This window comes from Eulemur rufifrons, chromosome 30 (assembly GCF_041146395.1).
Source record: "Eulemur rufifrons isolate Redbay chromosome 30, OSU_ERuf_1, whole genome shotgun sequence".
NCBI lineage: Eukaryota > Metazoa > Chordata > Mammalia > Primates > Lemuridae > Eulemur > Eulemur rufifrons.
In genome coordinates this window covers 89,922,768-89,941,214 of record NC_091012.1, presented here as the reverse complement: position 1 = coordinate 89,941,214, position 18,447 = coordinate 89,922,768, and the positions used below count along the sequence as shown (strand labels likewise).

Genomic DNA, 18,447 nt, shown 5'->3' with positions numbered 1-18,447 from the left:
GGATCTGATGAAACCTGCTCTAAGATGCTGTCTAAAGTTTTTGTTTTATAGAAGGCCTTGAATTTAGTCTCAGAGAGTACCTGCTCCTTTGGTAGTAAAGCAAGTCCTGGGTATCAGGGCTACCACACAGTCACCCTTGTTAATTGGGGTGGTCCCTCTGTCTCTTGGTAGGGAGTATCTTTATTTGCCTTATAGGTGTGAGTTAGAATCTTACAGTCAGAGGGGTGGGTTGAACAGGGAATTCTCTGTGATGTTTAGGGGTGGGGTAGGAGGGCATAAGGAATGCTGGCAGAAAAACTTTGACAAAGCAAAGGATGAGAGTCTTGAGGGAAATAATGAGTAGTCTACTCTGAGGCAGGAGTGGTGTATGGACAAAGGAGAATTTTAAGTGTAGTGGGCAACAAGCCATACTAGGGCTAACTTCAGCTGGACAGGCTGAAGTTGGACCTGCTGGACCAGAGACTTGTCTGAGACGTTTCCTAAGACACCCTGAGTGTAACTGAGTCTGGATATGATAAATGACTTTTAGCAAACACTATGTGCCAGGCTCTTTGATAAGTTATTTAATGCAATTATCACATTTAATCTTTATAACCCCATAATGTAGGTACTATTATCACCTCTAATTTACAAATGAGGACACTGAGGCACAGACAGGTAGTAATTGACGGAGCTAGCAGTTGATAAAGCTGGGATTCCCTATGTGACACTGAACCTGTGATATACCATCTTCCCCAGGTCTATAGGTACACACCTCATATGCTAGAGACTAGGACTGGTGGTGCCACAGGGACAAAGCCTGCTTTAGCTTTTAGCTTGTTCCTAAGCAGTTTTCTTTTTTTTTTCTTCTATTTACCTCTGAACTTTTTACTGGCCTCCTGCTCCCAAAGGTACCCTGCTCCTGCTGCCTCAATCCTTCAGAAGGTTGGTGTCACTGGTCTCAGACACCACTTTCCTGTCCACTATCCTGTGGGTGGCGGTCTTTTGCATATGTGCATGGAGTTCCTGCTGTCCAGGGAATCACTGAGACTGAAGTCCTTCCTGTCTTCCAGCAGGTGGCTGTAGATGGAAATCTCAGCCTCTGGCTTGACCTTGATGTTCAGCAGGGCCTTGTACTCCTGGCTGCCCCTCTGTCCAAGTCTATGCCAGCTCTGACTCCAGGTGCAGCAGGACCCCATTGAGCTGCTCCACCTGCATGGTATAGCAAGCCTTCACCTCCCTCAGGCTGTTCTCCAAGCTGGCCTTCAGATTTCTCATGGAGTCCAGGTCACTCTCCTAGGACTGGACTGTATGTTTCAGCTCCGTGAATGTCTCAGCAGCTCCAATCTTTGTGGACCACAAGGTGAACACTGTGGTGCTCTCCTCAATCTGCTGGGACCAGTATTTGTCCAGATCCTTGGTTTTTCTGAGCCAGCTTGACATATTGGGCTCAGATGTCTGCCATGATCTTGCTGAGGTCCTGAGATTTGGGGGCATCTACCTCCATGGTCAACTCAGATCTGGCAATCTGGGCCTGTAGGCCTTTCCCCTCCTCCTCATGGTTCTTCTTCATGAATAACAGCTCTTCCTTGAGAGACTCAATGTCTCCAGTTGCAGCTGAGTGACACTGATGTCATCAGTGACCTTGTGGACCCCATGGATGTCACTCTTCACAGACTGGTGCATGGCAAGCTCTGTCTCATACTTAACTCTAAAGTCATCAGCAGCAAGATGGGCATTGTCAATCTGCAAATTATGCAGGCATTGTCCACAGAATTTGCAAAGATCTGAGCCCTCGTGTCCTCGATGGTCTTGAAGTAATGCCCCCAGTCTCTGACCTGGGGGTCCCTTCTTCTCCAGGTATTCCCACATTTTGCTCACCAGCCTCCAATTATCAGTCTCAGGCTGGGCAGTTTTCTGATGGAGGGGCTGGTGCCTTATGGATTGGACATGTATTGACAGAGAATGATCTGGGCTGCTATGGTAAAACCTTGTTGATTTTGTCTGGTGATATGCCTGTTTTGCATGTGCCAGCATGGAATGGGTATGAGTAGCAAGAGACAGGACATGCCCTGCATGGAGGAATGAGGGCTCTGCATTGGTGGTAAAGTGATGTGGCTGACACTGAATCCAGCCTCAATTTTCACACAGTTATCTATTTGTTTGTAAAGGCTGGAGCTGGGGTGGCGTGGGTAGAGGAGGAGGTTTGGCTGCCTGGCTAACAAGTCATACTGTGTGTGGAGCCCTTTGGAGAACTGGAACTATAGTATAATTCACTGCCATTCACCCTGTCTGAGGCATAAGGAGGTAGAGCTCTTGGGAATACAGCTTTAGTAGCTTTGATCCTAACTGCCAGGTGGGTAGTTACTAAAAGCTGGAGGTCTAGTTTTGCATTCTTCCTAGAAAGCTTACCAAGACATATACCATATAGCTTTATGTCTCTACCTAATTCACTGACCGCAGGTAGAAGTCCCAGAAACCATTCTGTATCCCCCATAACAAGATGAAACAAAAAAAAAAAAAGAAGTCCCAGAAACCAACAGCATTCTAGGACAATAATCTCTCCCTCTCCTAGCAGTGAGACAGGTCAAAGGGGGTCCAGCTGGCATAGATCCCATGTTGCTGGCTGGAAGGCTGAAATATCACAGAACAAGAGGGCAAACAACAGAATTATGGGAGGAAGAAGGATGTGGTTGAGCTAGAGATGGGTGTCTTAAGTGACTTATCAGAATGTGATAAAGAAAGATATTGAGAGCTGAGATGCAAAACCAAACAGGGTAAGGGACACCTGAAGAGGCTGGTGGAAGGATGAGGACTAGCCAGTCAAAGTAAACAAACAAGATGTGATCCAGACACATTCTGGAGGTCAGGAGTGGTTTACATGGATAGGGTCAGTTCCATTTATAGGAATCTGGATGGGACACGATGACTTCCTAAGAGACTGATGACAAAAGGCAAAATCAAAGTATTCAGAGAGGTCTGTGAGCAACTGATGTAAAACAGTAGGAGTTATTTCACAGAGAAATAGAAGCCATTGGGAAGGCACTTCATCAGTTTGCTAGCAGGCAACCCCCACAGTCCTCCGCCATACCCATCCTTGACTTCTTTCCCTCTGGCTTCACGAGAGGTGGTTCTCATCTGAAAGCTACTCATCCCACTGTCTCCTGCCTCCTCTGAGACTTTGCTCCATGTCTTACCCTTCTTATATTTCAGTATTTCCATTTAAGCCTATAAATCTCTTAAAACCAACAAACCACCCATCAACCCTTACTTTCCCCTTGACCACTCCCCTCCTCTTTCCTTTCTTTCTCATTCAAACCTCTGGACAGACAGAGTAGCTTTCCTTTCCGATTTCCTTAGTTCCTACTTAGCCCTCAATGGCTTGAGGTGTATTCCCATCATTCTCCAGAGAGTTCTCTGACCAAGGTCATTAATGGCTGCCTTAATTGCCAAATATGACTGACACTTTAGTACCTATCTGGATTGGCCCCTCTATAGCACATGACGCTGTCGAGAGCTCTTTTCTTCCTTAAATTCTTCTGCTCCCCTGGGATTCCATGACCCCTTTCTATTTTCATTACGTGGCTAGCCCTGATTGTTGCTTTTCAGCTGAATTGACTGGAGCCTCTTTTGCTTGCCCATTACCAGTTGGTGTTTCCTGGGGTTCTGGGCTCTTTTTTCTTTTTCTCCTTACTCTCTACCTTTTCCCCAAGTAATCCCATCCATTTTCATAGTTTATGCCACCACTTGATATACTGGAAACAGACCTCAGTCTCCAGTTCCAGCTTTTACTTTCATCTCTAAATCTGGATATCCAGTCTCCCTGGGTATTGCCTCTGCTGCACACCACCACCTATTCCTATTTATTAAGGTAATAGTATAGCGGTTAGGTACCCAGGTTGAAGAATCAGATCACCTGGGTTTGAATCTCAACTTGGCCACTGACTAATCTTCAGCAAGTCATTTAACCTCTCTGTATTTCCACGTGTAAAATAGAGATAATAATTAGTACTCATTGCTTAATGCTCTTGTGAGGACACATGAGAAAAATGCACATAAGGTAGTGCCTAGCAGATAGCTCAACATATGTTAGCTATTGTTATTAATTCCTATCTTGTTTGGGACTCCACTTAAGAAAGCCAGAAACTTGAGTCATCTTCCTCATCTTTCATCTCCTCCCACAGCCACTTAATCATGAATACTTGCTTTTTTTAATCTCTTAAAGTTGTCTCAAATCAGCCTTTGCCATTCTCCATCCCTTAATCTCATTGCTCTACCTCAGTCAGGTCTTCACCAATTTTCAATGGGAGTAGACCTCCCTACCTCCAGCCTCTGCCTCTTTCAATCTGCCAGCTACAACTGCAAAGTTATTTTCCTACAACACAAATTTAACCATGTTACTTCTTAACATAATTTTTCAGTGGCTCCCCATTTCCTGCAGCAGAGTTTCTCAAAATGCATACATCAGAATCACCCCTAGAGTTTGAAAGCATAGGTTCCTGTGTACCATCCCAAACCTACCAAATCAAGATCTCTCAGAGAGACCTAGAAATCTGTATTTTTCAATTCAGTGATTCTGACAAACATGAAGCCCTTCGTGACCCATTTCCTATGTTTCTACCTCATCTTCTGCCATTATCCACTTTATACTTTAATCCTCCAGTGTTAGAGAGCTACATTTAGTCCCCAAATCTACCAAGCTATTTCATGTTGCTCTGCTTTTTGTTTTACACTGCTTTTTTCTTTTTTCAAACAGAGTCTGTCACCCTGGCTAGAGTGCAATGGTGTCACTGCAGCTCACAGCAACCTCAAACTCCTGGGCTCAAGCGATCCTCCTGCCTCAACCTCTAGAGTAACTGGGACTTACAAGCATGTGCCACCACACCTGGCTAATTTTTCTATTATTTGTAGAGATGGAGTCTCGCTCTTGCTCAGGCTGGTTTTGAACTCCTGATATCAAGTGATCGTCCCACCTTGGCCTCCCAGACTGCTAGGATTATGAGTGTGAGCCACTGCAACTGGCCTGCTTTTTAAATTTTATATCTTATTTTACATTATTTATTTTATACCTGCTTTTTAAATTTTACATCACTCTGCTTTTGTGCATGCTGTTGTGGCATTCTGAAATACCCTTTCCCCACCACCTCCTTGTCTCCCTGACACATCCCTTTTCATCCATTGAAGTCTTGTTTACCATCATCTCCTTAATGATAAATCTTACTTCACTTCTCTACAGCACTATTTCTCAATCATTTTTTCATTATCATGCTCCACCCTCACTGAAGGAACATTTTTTTTCCTTTTTTTTTTTTTTTTTTTTTGTGAGACAGAGTCTTGCTCTATTGCCCGGGCTAGAGTGTTGTGGCATCAGCCTAGCTCACAGTGACCTCAGACTCCTGGGCTCAAGGAATCCTACTGCCTCAGCCTCCCGAGTAGCTGGGACTACAGGCATGCGCCATCATGCCCAGCTAAATTTTTCTATATATATATATATATATATTTTTTTTTTTAGTTGTCCATATAATTTCTTTCTATTTTTAGTAGAGACGGGGTCTCGCTCTTGCTCAGGCTGGTCTTGAACTCCTGAGCTCAAATGATCCACCCGCCTCAGCCTCCCAGAGTGCTAGGATTACAGGCGTGAGCCACTGCACCCGGCCCGAAGGAGCATTTTTAAACAATGAGGAGCCTTTTCCTCATTGACCCCCACCAGGAAATTTTAATATTGCACATTACTATACATCTGTTTATGTGCTGTGGTCCTTTACAGGACTATAAACCACTGTAACATCTAAGTTTTTTCACCCCACCCCAAGAATCAATTTTTGCTCCTTTAGGGGCAATATCACTCCTGTTGCCAAAACATGCTCTCTAGTGTCAGACACTGCTATTCAAACTGGTTTTCTTGAGGTTCATCCTCAGTCTCTGTGATGTCTTTTCTGATTCTCTTTGTCCATTCCTTCTCAAGACTCCTTTGTAGGCTTTTCTTCTTCCATCTGCCCTTTAAACACTGGCATTCTATATGGCTCAGTATTTTTTTTTCCTTTTTATTTCACACATGCTTTCTAGGTGATTTTATCTATTTCCATAGTTTTAATTACAACCTATAATGCTATTGACTCCCAAATCTGTAAATTCAGTGAAGATGATTCTCCTGAGCTCTACCCTCTTGCTGTTCTAAGCATGGTCCACAGACTGGCAACATGTGGTACCACCTGGGAGTTTGTTAGAAATGCAGATTCCCAGGTTCCATCCCAGCCCTCCTGAATCAGAATCTGCATTTAAACAAGATCCCCAGATATTTCATATGCACATTAAAGGTAGAGAAGCCCTGGGCTGGACCCTATTATCAGCTCTCTAATAGACATCTTCAATTAGATTGTTCCATAAGCACATCAATCCTCACCCACTATGCTTCTTAGGTAATGGTAACACAATTTACTCAGTCTTCTACACAAGAAATCTAGACTACCCCTTCTTTATCATTTATATCTAATTGGTCAACATTCCTATTGATTCTATCTACCAAATGGGTCTTGAATTTATTCCTTCCTTTATGCTCATCATCACTGCTTTAATCTCCTCTTGGGTAGATTATCACAGTAAGACCCTAATAGATTTCTCTATCGACAGTCTCTCTCTCCTATTTAGCTGCCAACTATTGCTAGAGTCATATTCTTAAAATGCAAATCTAACAATGTTATTTCCTCCTGGCCAAAAATTCCTTCAGTGACTCCTAAGTTCAAGGTTCTTAACCTGGGATCCATACACATGGGCTTCAGGAGATCCTTATACTTTCCGAAATTATAAGGAAAAATTTGTGTATGTACATTTCTCAGGACAGTGTAAATAGCTTTCATCAGATTTTCAGAGGGGTCCATGACCAAAAAAGGTTAAGAACCAGTGACCTAAAGGATCAAGTCCAAGCATATAAGGACCCTTCACACCTCTCCAACCTCACTTCTGGCCACTGGCCTACAGGAGCTTGTGGTTCCAGTTTTAATGATAGATGTGCAAGTCCCCCCTTCCCCTGCAACTTTCACACCTCTGTGCCTCTGCACATGCTGTTCCTGGAATAAGCCTGAGGTTTACACACACAACTAGTAAGTTGTGGAGCCTGGATTTACATCTAGGTTTTACTTCAAAGTTCACAGTTATTCTACTCTACAATGGCTTGACACTTTACATTGTGACCTAGTACACACAAATACACATGCACGCACACAAATATCCCATAACAAGTTTCATGAAATCCACCTTGATATGAAAAAATGTTGGTTGTGCCCACTAAATTGATATAATGTTCCAATAATGAGTTGCAGCCCTCTGTTTGAAAAACACTGCACTAGACCTTTGCTGGTACAGGGAGTTCTCACTACTGAGAATTTATTATCTTAGCCCCAGTACTAAGGTTTTGAGGTTTCCTAAGGATACAAAAGCTGTTGCAGGATGAAAGTGTATGCTAGTGAACTGACCATTTATATCAGTACCTGCTCAAACAACTCCTTCAAACAATAGCATCTAACCCCATCCATCTGTTTAATCATTTTGCCTCTCATGGATTGTCAGATATACCAGTTTCAATTCAGTGCAAATTGGTCACAAAGTAAAATTACAAATTTTATAAAAAGATGCAGGATATCATAAAGTCAGCACACGAAACTGATGAGGACCTGGTAGACCAGTTCACAACTGAAGAGGAGAAAAATACAGATAATGATTTTAAAAGTGGTTCAAAAGAGAATAATTTGAATACCAAGTGATTAAGAAGCCACCCCTGTGAAAACTAATGAAACCCTTGAATATTTTGGCAAAATCAACTCTCTTAATGATCATGCTGCAAAAGTCTTGCAGGAAGTGAAATGTACTGTATTGAAATATCATGGAATTTTGTTTAAAAAACTAGGCCCCAAACAAAAACTATCAATCCTTGGTACATTCTTTGTTTGTTCTAAGAATTAGTGAATAGTTATACCTAGCACTCAATTTTATTGAATGAGATAAAATAAACCTATTTAAATGGTTTTTAGTTATTCAAGCTAGCATCCTAATCAAACCCTGCCCCTTCCACTATTTACTCTAAAATCTTGGTCCTCCTTTTAAATGAATTCACTAAGTGGCCTTCTGTCTGGTACCAACTGCCCTCACATGATAAGAACATCCTGTATACCACTTTGTTTCCTCAGTGCCCTCATTATATATGGGTTTTACATACAGGGAATACTGTATTTTCCGCCTGCATTTGGTTGTGGAACCTGCTTGGGACCGACTGTATTTATTGGGAAAAAAATCCACTTATACTGGATTTGTGCAATTCAAACCCATGTTGTTTAAGGATCAATTGTATAATATTTCAATTTCTCTAGTTATTAGTGATGCTAAATTTTTTCATGCTTGTTTACTATATGCTTCTTCTGTTGTGAATTATCTATTTGTATCTTTTGTCCATTTATCTGAGTGTTTTCAAAAATCAATTAGAATAGTTAAAGATTTTGGCCCTTTGTTGTATTTTCTGTAACCTCTTTTTATTTTGGTAAAATTTTAGCTGTAAAAGAAATATAATCTCATTACAGAAAATTTGAGAACTGGAGAAAAATATTTAAAAAAATTATCAATAATTCAGCCACCCTCAAAGGACATGAACAGAAATTTTTCAAAAGAAGACATAAGAATGGCCAACAAACGTATGAAAAAATGCTCAACATCTCTAATCATCAGGGAAAGGCAAATCAAAACCACAATGAGATATCACTTAACTCAGTGAGAATGGCCTTTATCAAAAAGTCCCATAACAATAAATGTTGGTGTGGATGAGGAGAGACAAGAACACTCATACACTGCTGGTGGGACTGCAAACTAGTGCAACCTCTGTGGAAAGCAATATGGAGATACCTTAAACAGATATAAGTAGACCTACCATTTGATCCAGCAATCCCATTATTGGGCATCTACCCAGAAGAACAAAAGACATTCTATAAAAAAGACATCTGCACCCGAATGTTTATAGCAGCACAATTCACAATCGCAAAGATGTGGAAACAACCCAAGTGCCCATCAATACATGAGTGGATTAATAAAATGTGGTATATGTATACCATGGAGTATTACTCAGCTATAAGAAATAATGGGGATATAGAATCTCTTATGTTCTCCTGGATAGAGTTGGAACCCATTCTACTAAGTGAAGTATCCCAAGAATGGAAAAATAAGCACCACATGCACTCACCATAAAATCGGTTTCATTGATCATCACCTAAGAGCACATTTAGGAATAACATTAATCCGGTGTCGGGCAGATGTGGGCAGGGGAGGGGATGGGTATATACATACATTGTGAGTGCGCTGTGCACTGTCTAGGGGATGGACACGTTTAAAGCTCTGACTCGGGGGTGGTGGTGGAGGGTAAGGGCAACATACGTATTCTAAACTTTTGTACCCCCACGATATGCTGAAATAATAATAAAAAAATTATTGAACATTAAAAAAAATTGAAAAATCAGCTTCACAGTTAAAGTGAGGGCATTGGCTGTGAAGGAATGGGATCCTGCAAGTTGTAATTGGGACATGTGGAAAGACCTCCATGAAGCTGAGAACCCCTAAATTCTTAGTCTTCTTTGGCAATGGATGCAACCTTCCCACCCATAGTGGGAGCATCTTTTTTCTCCACCCCAATTTGAGGGGATTAACCATGCAATGCCTTAGGAAAGTGTAATGGCTTCTCCTGAGGCAGTTTCCTCATAAAAGAATAATGATTCCTCTCCAGACCTACCCTCACTACCCCTCATTGCTCCTAGTCTTATAACTAGACTCAAGTCCTAGAAGGCACTGAAAGGTGAGGTACAAACCCTCATGAATTACATGAAGATGAGTGCCATAGTCCAAAGGAACTTGAGCCTTCAAATTGATACAGAAAAATCCAGGAAACACAGGTGGCCATATACAGATAAAGGTGAAAGAAACATATCCTTTCCTGTAAATTCAATGCCTGTGTAGGTTTTGATTTTAAAATGTAAAATTTAAGTCTTTATGAACTTTCACTTTGTATGGATGACATTATATAGTATAAATTCTCATCAAACTTAGATTTTTTATCATTAAATGTTTGGTAATTTTAGGAGCTTAAAAAAATAATTCAGCCACCCTAAGATAACCACTGTTATCATTCTCACTGGTCTTTTTTTCCCTTATTTATTTATTTTTTTTGAGACAGAGTCTCGCTTTGTTGCCTGGGCTAGAGTGAGTGCCGTGGCGTCAGCCTAGCTCACAGCAACCTCAAACTCCTGGGCTTAAGTGATCCTCCTGCCTCAGCCTCCCAGGTAGCTGGGACTACAGGCATGCGCCACCATGCCCAGCTAATTTTTTCTATATATATTTTTAGTTGTCCAGATAATTTCTTTCTATTTTTAGTAGAGACAGGGGTCTTGCTCTTGCTCAGGCTGGTCTCAAACTCCTGACCTCGAGCGATCCACCTGCCTCAGCCTACCAGAGTGCTAGGATTACAGGCGTGAGCCAGCGTGCCCGGCCTCTTTTTTCCCCTTATGTGTGTGTTTTATTTACAAAGTCATGATTGCAATGTACATACAGTTTTAAGACTTGCTTTTTTATGAAAATACATCAAGTATTTTTCTGAAATTCCCTGTAATCTTCATAATCATTTAAAATAATAGCATCATATTCCCTACTGTAGATTCACCATTGTTATTGCTAGACATTCATGTTATTTCAATTTTTTATTTTATAAATAATACTGATAAACTCCTGCATGAAAATAGTTTTTTTTCCATATTTTGAATTATTTTCTTAGGAAACATTCCCAGAAGTAAGATTACTAGATCAAAGGGCATAAATACACATTGGCTACCAAAATGCTTTCTTAAGGGGTTGAACAAAACCACACTCACTAGTAAATTGAGTACTATCTTTTTCAATTCTGTTAAATACAGGCTTAAAAAGAGGCTTACCTAGTTGTTTTAATTTGCATTTCTTTTAGTAGTGATGAACATTTTCCCGTTTTCCAGTTGTACTTAAACTCCTTTGTAAATTGTCTATTCATGCTCTTTGCCCATATTTCTTCTTAAACATTACACTGTAGGAATGCCTTAGATGATACAAACCTATCACACTTTGTCATATTTATGTCACCTAGGCTTTTTCAGTCTGTGTTTAGATTTTGTTTTTAAAATGGCCAAAAAACCATCAAATGTTACTTTGGTTTTAAAATTTTATACAGTCAGATTTGATCTTTTCCTTTGTGATTTTTTTCTATTACTTCCTAAGCTTAGAAGATTATTCCCTTTTAGAAGCTTGATAAATATTCATTCATTCTATTTTTTAAATTTGCTTTTTTATATTTAATTCTTCAATCCAGCTGCCACTTATTTTATTATAGGAGATGAGGGTGTAAATGCTACAAGCTGTCATAATACCATTTACTGAACATTCCTTTCCACTCCCATTCACCTGCAATACATAAATTCTTATATACAACTGGTCTCTTTGGGGAGGCATACTACAATATTATCTGTCTCATCTTATACAGTGGTACCAGTGTTTTCATTATTCTAGTTTTGTATGCTTAATATTTAATAGCATCAGTCCTCTTCTTTTGTAGAATTTTCTTTGAAAATCACTTTTAGCTTTCAAATACAATTATTTGCTGTCTTACTCCTAAGGGATAAATTTCCTCAGGGCAGGATTGATTTATTTCACTGGAATAGACTGCCAAGAATATTGTTAGTGGGTCAACAGGTGTGAACATTTCCTTCTGCTCTTAACACTTCCAAAATTTTCAAAAAGGGTTGTACCAATTTCATTGTAACCCTACTGGCACCTGGGTATTTTGAAATAAAGATTTTTTTTTCCTAAACTTGGTAGGGAAAAATATACTGTTTCAATTTCTGTATCTCTGCTTATTAGTGATAATAAACATGTTTGACATATAGTAGGTGCTTAATCAATGCTTGTTCAATGAAATAATGACATGTATGAATTGATACATATATTTGGAGATGGGGAGGTTTAAATAAATATGTGACTATAATAGGTAAATGCTGGCTGGATATAAGTTTGTGGGCTAAATGCTTGTATTCCATCTGCAAAGAGGTTCTAGAGATGCCAAGAACACCCTGGAATTCACACCTGAATTGGGGCAATCTCTAGAGACTCTTTGTAATTTACATTCACTGCAGATGTGTTGTTTCCAGGCAGGATCAGCTGAAAGCTGTCCAAAACAGTTAAAATGATGATATGTTGTTAGGCCTGCACCTGCATGCAGCCTCGAAGTGGCCATGAATTGGCTCAAGACAGAGTGTGCTTCCTTTGGCAGCAAAACAGTAATAAGAAGTGGCAGGTATCTGAGTACTCCACTGGAAATTAACCCAGGCCCTAGCACGCCTTCTGCAGTAAATTTAAATACATGGGAAACTAGATCTGACTCGTAGGAGCAGACATTTTCTATGAAGCCACATTACTTTTTTTCCCAACTTGCTAAGCCCAAGAGGACATAGAAGTCCTTGCTTCAGAAAGCTTGGTTTTCTGTGGCTTGAAGGAGAGAGAGTCATTTTTTTTCCACTTAGCGATCACTGTCTTTATTTTGAACTTAAAAAAAAAAAAGGAAAAGCTAACAGAAGGCAGGCTGTTTATCTTGGCTTTTAAGACCACATAAAATTCATTACTAAAACATTGGCTCCTTTTGCTCTATTGTCTAAGTAGTAAATTCTGGTAGTAAGCTTTTTCAAGGACTTCCTTGGTCATGAAATTTGTCAATTTGATGAAAAGAATTCTATGTTATTATCTTAACCTGCATGTGCTGAAATTGTGTGGTGTTTTATTCTGAAAAACAAAGTGCTGTTTTTCTCTTGACTCAAGAGCATCTAAGAGTATCAAAGCCATGGTCAATTGCATGAACAATTGATTTGTGAATGATGCATGGCAGTTTCTACCACAGTGGCTTCATTTCACTCAGCAGATTGATAAATTCTGAGTTTTAAAAATCCTTCTCCCCCAGTGTGAAGTACTACAGACATATCAAACAAGATGCCAAATGCTGAAGAAGGCCCAGCAATCCTCATCAGACAAAGTATCACTATTTGATGTTAACACAAAACTCCAAAAGGACTTTTCCTCTAACCCCAAGTAGCATCCAAGAAGACCCTTTTCACAAGCCTTTTCTCTTTGGAGAGACATCTAACTCTGGCTTGCCACTTTTCTTAGCGATGGCAGTATGAGCCCCCTTCTTGATTCTTTAGCCTTTTGTTTTAAATCTATTCTCATCAATTCTTTATTCAAAAATCCGTTTGCCACTTCTTTCAAGAACTAGCTCTAAAATTCACCTCTCCCAAGACTTCCATGATTCATTTCTCCTTACTACTAAGTCTCCTCAGCTCATACATATATTCCATTGGTACCATAATTGGTGTTGTTTTCTAATTATTATAATTTTGTTAATATTTCTAGAGTATATAATTCCCTTGAAGACAGGAAGATTTCCAGAAAGCTGAAAAGGAATTTAGAAACTGTCTAGTTAAATCCTTTGCCCTGCACATTTTACTGATGAAAAACTGAGGCCTAGGGAAGTTTAATCTGTCCATGTCAGTTAGCCAAGTTAGCAGAATAACTAGTTGTAGAGCCCAGGTAGTGTGCTTTCCGCTATATTAGGTCATCTTCTTCTGTTTCACTTGCATCTCTTCAGAAGGTAAGAGTGCTACTGTAAAGTGCCATATACACACATATCTCTCAGTAAATGTCAAGACAATAAGCTTAACAGTTTATATAACTGAGAAACTGACTCAAAGAAAGAGTCAGAAAGTAGAAAAGTCATTTTCTTACTTCTTTGCGTGATGCCACCCTCCAGACCAGTTAATTGCTACTTTGCACATTCCGTCAATCAGGCATTGGGCAGCTGTGATTGTAGCCCCTCCTACAGCTGCTGCATAGTCAAATATCCCTTCAGTGGCTGGGCAGTCATAACCTTAAGGCAAAAATAGGAAGAGCTTGTTAAAAGACTAACTGGAGAAAAAGGAGGAATAGGTTGAGGTGTGACAACAACATACCCTCCTAAAAAGTCACTGTGCTGATGTCAGCTCCAACCAAAACAGAAACATCTCCAATATTGGAAAAAGAATTTTTTAAAAGATTAGAGCTAGAAAGGATAAACCTTCATAATGAACTAGGCACACCCTCCAGAGGTAGAAATCATGCATGGAAGGTGATATGTCTTGTCAGTGGTCACACAGAGCCAGACCTGGGACCCAGGTCTCTTGACCCTCAGTCCAATGTCTTCTACTAAACCATGCTGTTTGTCTAGACTATCCTATTGGCCACTTATGATTTTAAAAATTCAGCTGTTTAATCAAGGATAAGGTGGAAAACGTAGCCAGAACATAAATCTGTACTCAAGTTAAAAGGTCACAGGACAGCTAAATCAGCATATATACAAACACACCAGATTTGAGCACTGCCATTAGGGCCTAGGCAACTGAAAGGTTTTTCTTCTACCCGACCCATCATTCAGATTTACTCAACTCATGTGGTTTGCTTGTTTAGTGAGTTATATGTGGCTAAACCAAGAGATTAAGATTGACATTTAACATTATTTCTTAATTAAAAAGTATTAAAAATCACTATTCAAGTTATTAAAAATTAAGTACTATAATCTACAGATGAGATAATGACTTTACCTAGCCCATATTCTATGGAGTCTGGATGATCATCATCGCCTTCTTGGCTGACCTTCTGGAGATGCTGCAGATACGCATCAGTGTGGAAGGTGGCCATCTCCTCCATGGAGGCCACTTTGGGCTTCACTATCCTAATAATAACAAAGAGAACAAAGAGAGGTGAGTGAGTCAGACTCACCCATATTCCAGAAGCTAGAAACAGGAGCCAGCAGTCTGAGTGGAAAATACAACTCCCAGCTTCAGGTTCCAGTGGGCTGAAGTAATAAATACATTCTGTTCCTCCACTACACTGTATAGTCTTTACTTCCTCACATCTATAGTAATGACTCCATTAATAAGGGGCAAGAGGTTAGATTATCCCTTGAGTTTACAGGTAGTAAAAATGAGTAATTATATTTAAGTTAAACAAATAGACAAGTATCACAAACTATACTCTGTGAGTTACAACTTTCCTGACAAGCTAGTAGGCAGGGATACTTTCATTTGAATCAGTTGGTGGTTGGGTTGTATAATCCTTTCAGCTGTATCTTTATTTTAATGACCAGCAGCGTTACCATGCATTTTGAATTTGGAGTCAGATTGGAGTTGGAGAACTGGGTTCCTGTTCTTAACCCTGTACTTACTAGCTCTATAACCTCAGGTAAGTTGAGTGTTCTGTAGCTCTGTAAAATGGAGATTTATGGGACTTACATGAAGATTAAAGGGTAACATACAAAAAGGCTTTGTGGATAACTATCATTATTAATATTAGAGTATAAAAAACAGGCAACCCAAAATGTAAAAAATTTCTATCCTTGGTCCCTCCCATGTCCCCCTGACAGGAAAGGAGAGAAGGGGCAAAATGGTTGAAATTGGGCTTCACTCAGAACCTTTCAACTTACTTCCTCACAAGGAGTGAATGAGGGAATAAAAGGAGGTAACCTAATGACGGGACTTGCCATCTCTAACCTCTAGCTGCCTATTTCCCATTTCCTCTTCTCAACCCCACAGCTGCCACTGTGCTCTAGCCCTTGCTACTTAAAGGGTGGTCTGTGGACCAGCAGCATCAGTATCACCTGGGAGCTTGTTGGCAATGCAGAATCTCAGCCTCACCTCAGACCTATTGAATGAGAATTTGTATTTTAACAAGACCACTTTTAAACAAGACAATGTATCTTAAGGTGATTCATATGCATGTTCAAGTTGAAGGAACACTGACCTAGGCCACAGGGAGGCAGCAGTGGGTTTTTTTTTTGTTTGTTTGTTTTTTGTTTCTTTGAGAAAGGGTCTCCTGTCGCCTGGACTAGAATGCAGTGACACCATCACAGCTCATTGCAATCTCAAACTCCTGGGCCAAAGCGATTCTCCTGCTTCAGCCTCCCGAGTAGCTGAGACTACAGGCATGCACCACAATGCCTGGCTAATTTGTCTATTTTTTGTGGAGATGGGGTCTTGTTCTTGCTCAGGCTGGTCTCAAACTCCTGGCCTCAAGCAATCCTCCCACCTCACCCTCCCAAAGTGCTAGGATTACAGGTGTGAGCCATTGCACTCAGCCAAGTAGTGTTTTTTTGTGTTTGCTGAATGGGAACACAGCTAGGAGTTTATCATGAATTAATATGACTATACAAGCTACTACTATCACCAAGGTGGCCAGAAGAAATCCTGTGGTCCAGTTACAAAAATTAAATATATAGCCAAGCCAGCCTCAAAAATTAAATATATAGACAAGATCCAAGGATTCTTGCTGCTTCTTTGAGAAAGCACATCTATACCATCAGAGTGAAAAATTTGCCCATTAAAATAAAAATTTCTACAATTTCTTGAGCCATATTTCACAGCCCTAAAAGCTCCCTCTTCTATCACCTTTCCATTTATTTTGTTAAAGTTAAAAAACACATACTGAAAGCCTCCCTACTTAACAAGGAAATTGGATAGTTTTGCTTTGTTTTGATATTTTGTCATAAAATATTTTTTCAAATGTTAAATAACTTTAATAGGAGGCATGTGTTACTGTGTTTACCATGTGGGTTAAAAATGGTTGAAAAACATTCCTTAAAAAAGGTACTCAAGAAATGATTTTGTTAATAATAAGCATAGAATCGAAAAGCCTGTTATACTACCTTGTAAGAGATAAATGAAGCATACCAGTCTAGCTGGAGTAGACACTCACCTATTTGGCCAGAAAATGTTATAAGTAATCCTACACATTGCAGGGTTATATTTGCTCATATAATGAGATCAAACACAGAAATGGCAATAAACAGCAAGCTCATGTTTTTGAAAGAAGCTGTTAGCTCTCTCTTGAGTTCTGGCTCAGTCTCAGCAGTTTGCTTTAGTCTTAACTCCAGGGTCACCCGTTAAAGTTTGGTAGTAGTGGTGAGCTGTCTAAAAGTCTTAAGTTGAACCCACACCCTCAGATCTGGCTCAGAACAAAACAAAAACAGAATACCTCCCAACTGAACACAGTTTTCTATCAGACAAGTTTTTAGTACCCAAATGTACTCACCTCAGAATCTCCACAATGTACCTATCCCTGAGATACTTCTCCTATTTCTAATGGACCTTAACTGCTTCATGCACTTTTTTTTTTTCAAGTTTTCTTAATTCTTCAAGAGCTTTCACAGGGTTACAGGCAAATTACAAAACACTGTGAATACTCTCAAGAAAAGCTTTTTCTTTTTTTTTTTTTTTAAGGACTACGTTCTCCCTAATTAGCCCCATTGTGAAGCAAGATAGTAAGGCAATGAACACCTAGCTTCAGGGCTACTGTCATGAAAGGCAACTTACCTCATTTGCTTATGCAGTGCATATGCTTCAATCAAAGAATGTACCATACTGGCCTAAAAACATTAGCATAAAAAAAGCAGAAAATAGTGTCTTAGAAGTTTAATTTAGCAAAATCCAGTCAACTTCATCATCCTGAACAAAGGAACTAACTTTGTTTTAACTCCCCTCAGATCTGTTCTAAACAGTTACAATACACTTGAAACAATAGAGATGCAGAGTCAAAATCACTAAGGTGAAAGCTACTGGGCCTTAGGCAGGTGATGGAACACTTTCCCCCTCGACGCTTATTTTCCCACGACTTCAGCAATTCCTTAGTAGTAGAAACTCCATTCCCGCCCTTCCCCCGGCCCCCAGCCCCCGGCCCCCACCCCCACCTGTCTATTGGACGCCCCGCGGAGACACACTGCGCTCTCAGAAACGACAAGGGAACACTTCCTTCTAGTACAGCTTTAGGTCTCTGATACAGCTATCTACATTTCTGAAGATTTCCCCCAGTCCAGTATCCTTTTCATTTCCTAATGCCTTCCCGTCCAACGGCCTCACCCCCAAAGCCCATGGTCTTTCATTGCCCTCTCTCTTACCCGTTTGGGGACCTTGGCCAGGGAGTCGCACATGCTGACATACTCTGGACTGTAGATATAAACCGGGGGCAGCGACTGCCCACTGTCCGCCGGTTCCTCCGGCTCCTCCATGGTCCACTTCCAACCTTTCCGGAGCCAACGTCCAGATCCGGGTTTTTTCGAACTCAGCCCGGGCTCCAGTTCCTGCTCCTCAAATCGGCCGCAGCGGTGCTCCCTGGTCAACATTCCCTCCTATTCATGAGATCGTCGGGGACACTATCCCCGCTCCCTATCCAATTGAGGGAATGGATGGGACTTCCCAGGCCAGAACCCCTTCATTTAGTGACAGTTCAAAAAAAGGGTCCGGCAGATATAAAAATCCAAAATAGCTGTCAATTAGGATTGATTTTTCATGGCACAAATAAATACGGTCAAAACTAACCATCCTTGTTGCCCTACGGGGCCAT

At 40.4% G+C, this 18,447-nt stretch overlaps 1 protein-coding gene and 1 pseudogene across 3 annotated transcripts in view; both read right to left on the bottom strand.

Annotated features, from left to right (window-relative positions):
- The window catches only part of HDAC8 (histone deacetylase 8), a 223,321-nt gene extending 205,128 nt beyond the window's left edge, over positions 1 to 18,193 (bottom strand). For 2 of the 3 annotated variants that reach the window (XM_069463047.1, XM_069463048.1), the window contains exons 1-4: positions 18,002 to 18,193; positions 17,421 to 17,473; positions 14,655 to 14,785; positions 13,804 to 13,945 (exon numbers count right to left, since the gene is read on the bottom strand). In XM_069463047.1, the coding sequence (XP_069319148.1) occupies positions 13,804 to 13,945; positions 14,655 to 14,785; positions 17,421 to 17,473; positions 18,002 to 18,112 (437 nt within the window). In that variant the 5' untranslated portion in view covers positions 18,113 to 18,193. The remainder of the gene's footprint in view (positions 1 to 13,803; positions 13,946 to 14,654; positions 14,786 to 17,420; positions 17,474 to 18,001) is intronic. The other variant, XM_069463049.1, reaches the window with a different exon arrangement.
- LOC138378355 (keratin, type I cytoskeletal 18 pseudogene) lies at positions 910 to 2,016 on the bottom strand (annotated as a pseudogene).
- Positions 18,194 to 18,447: the final 254 nt, after the last annotated feature.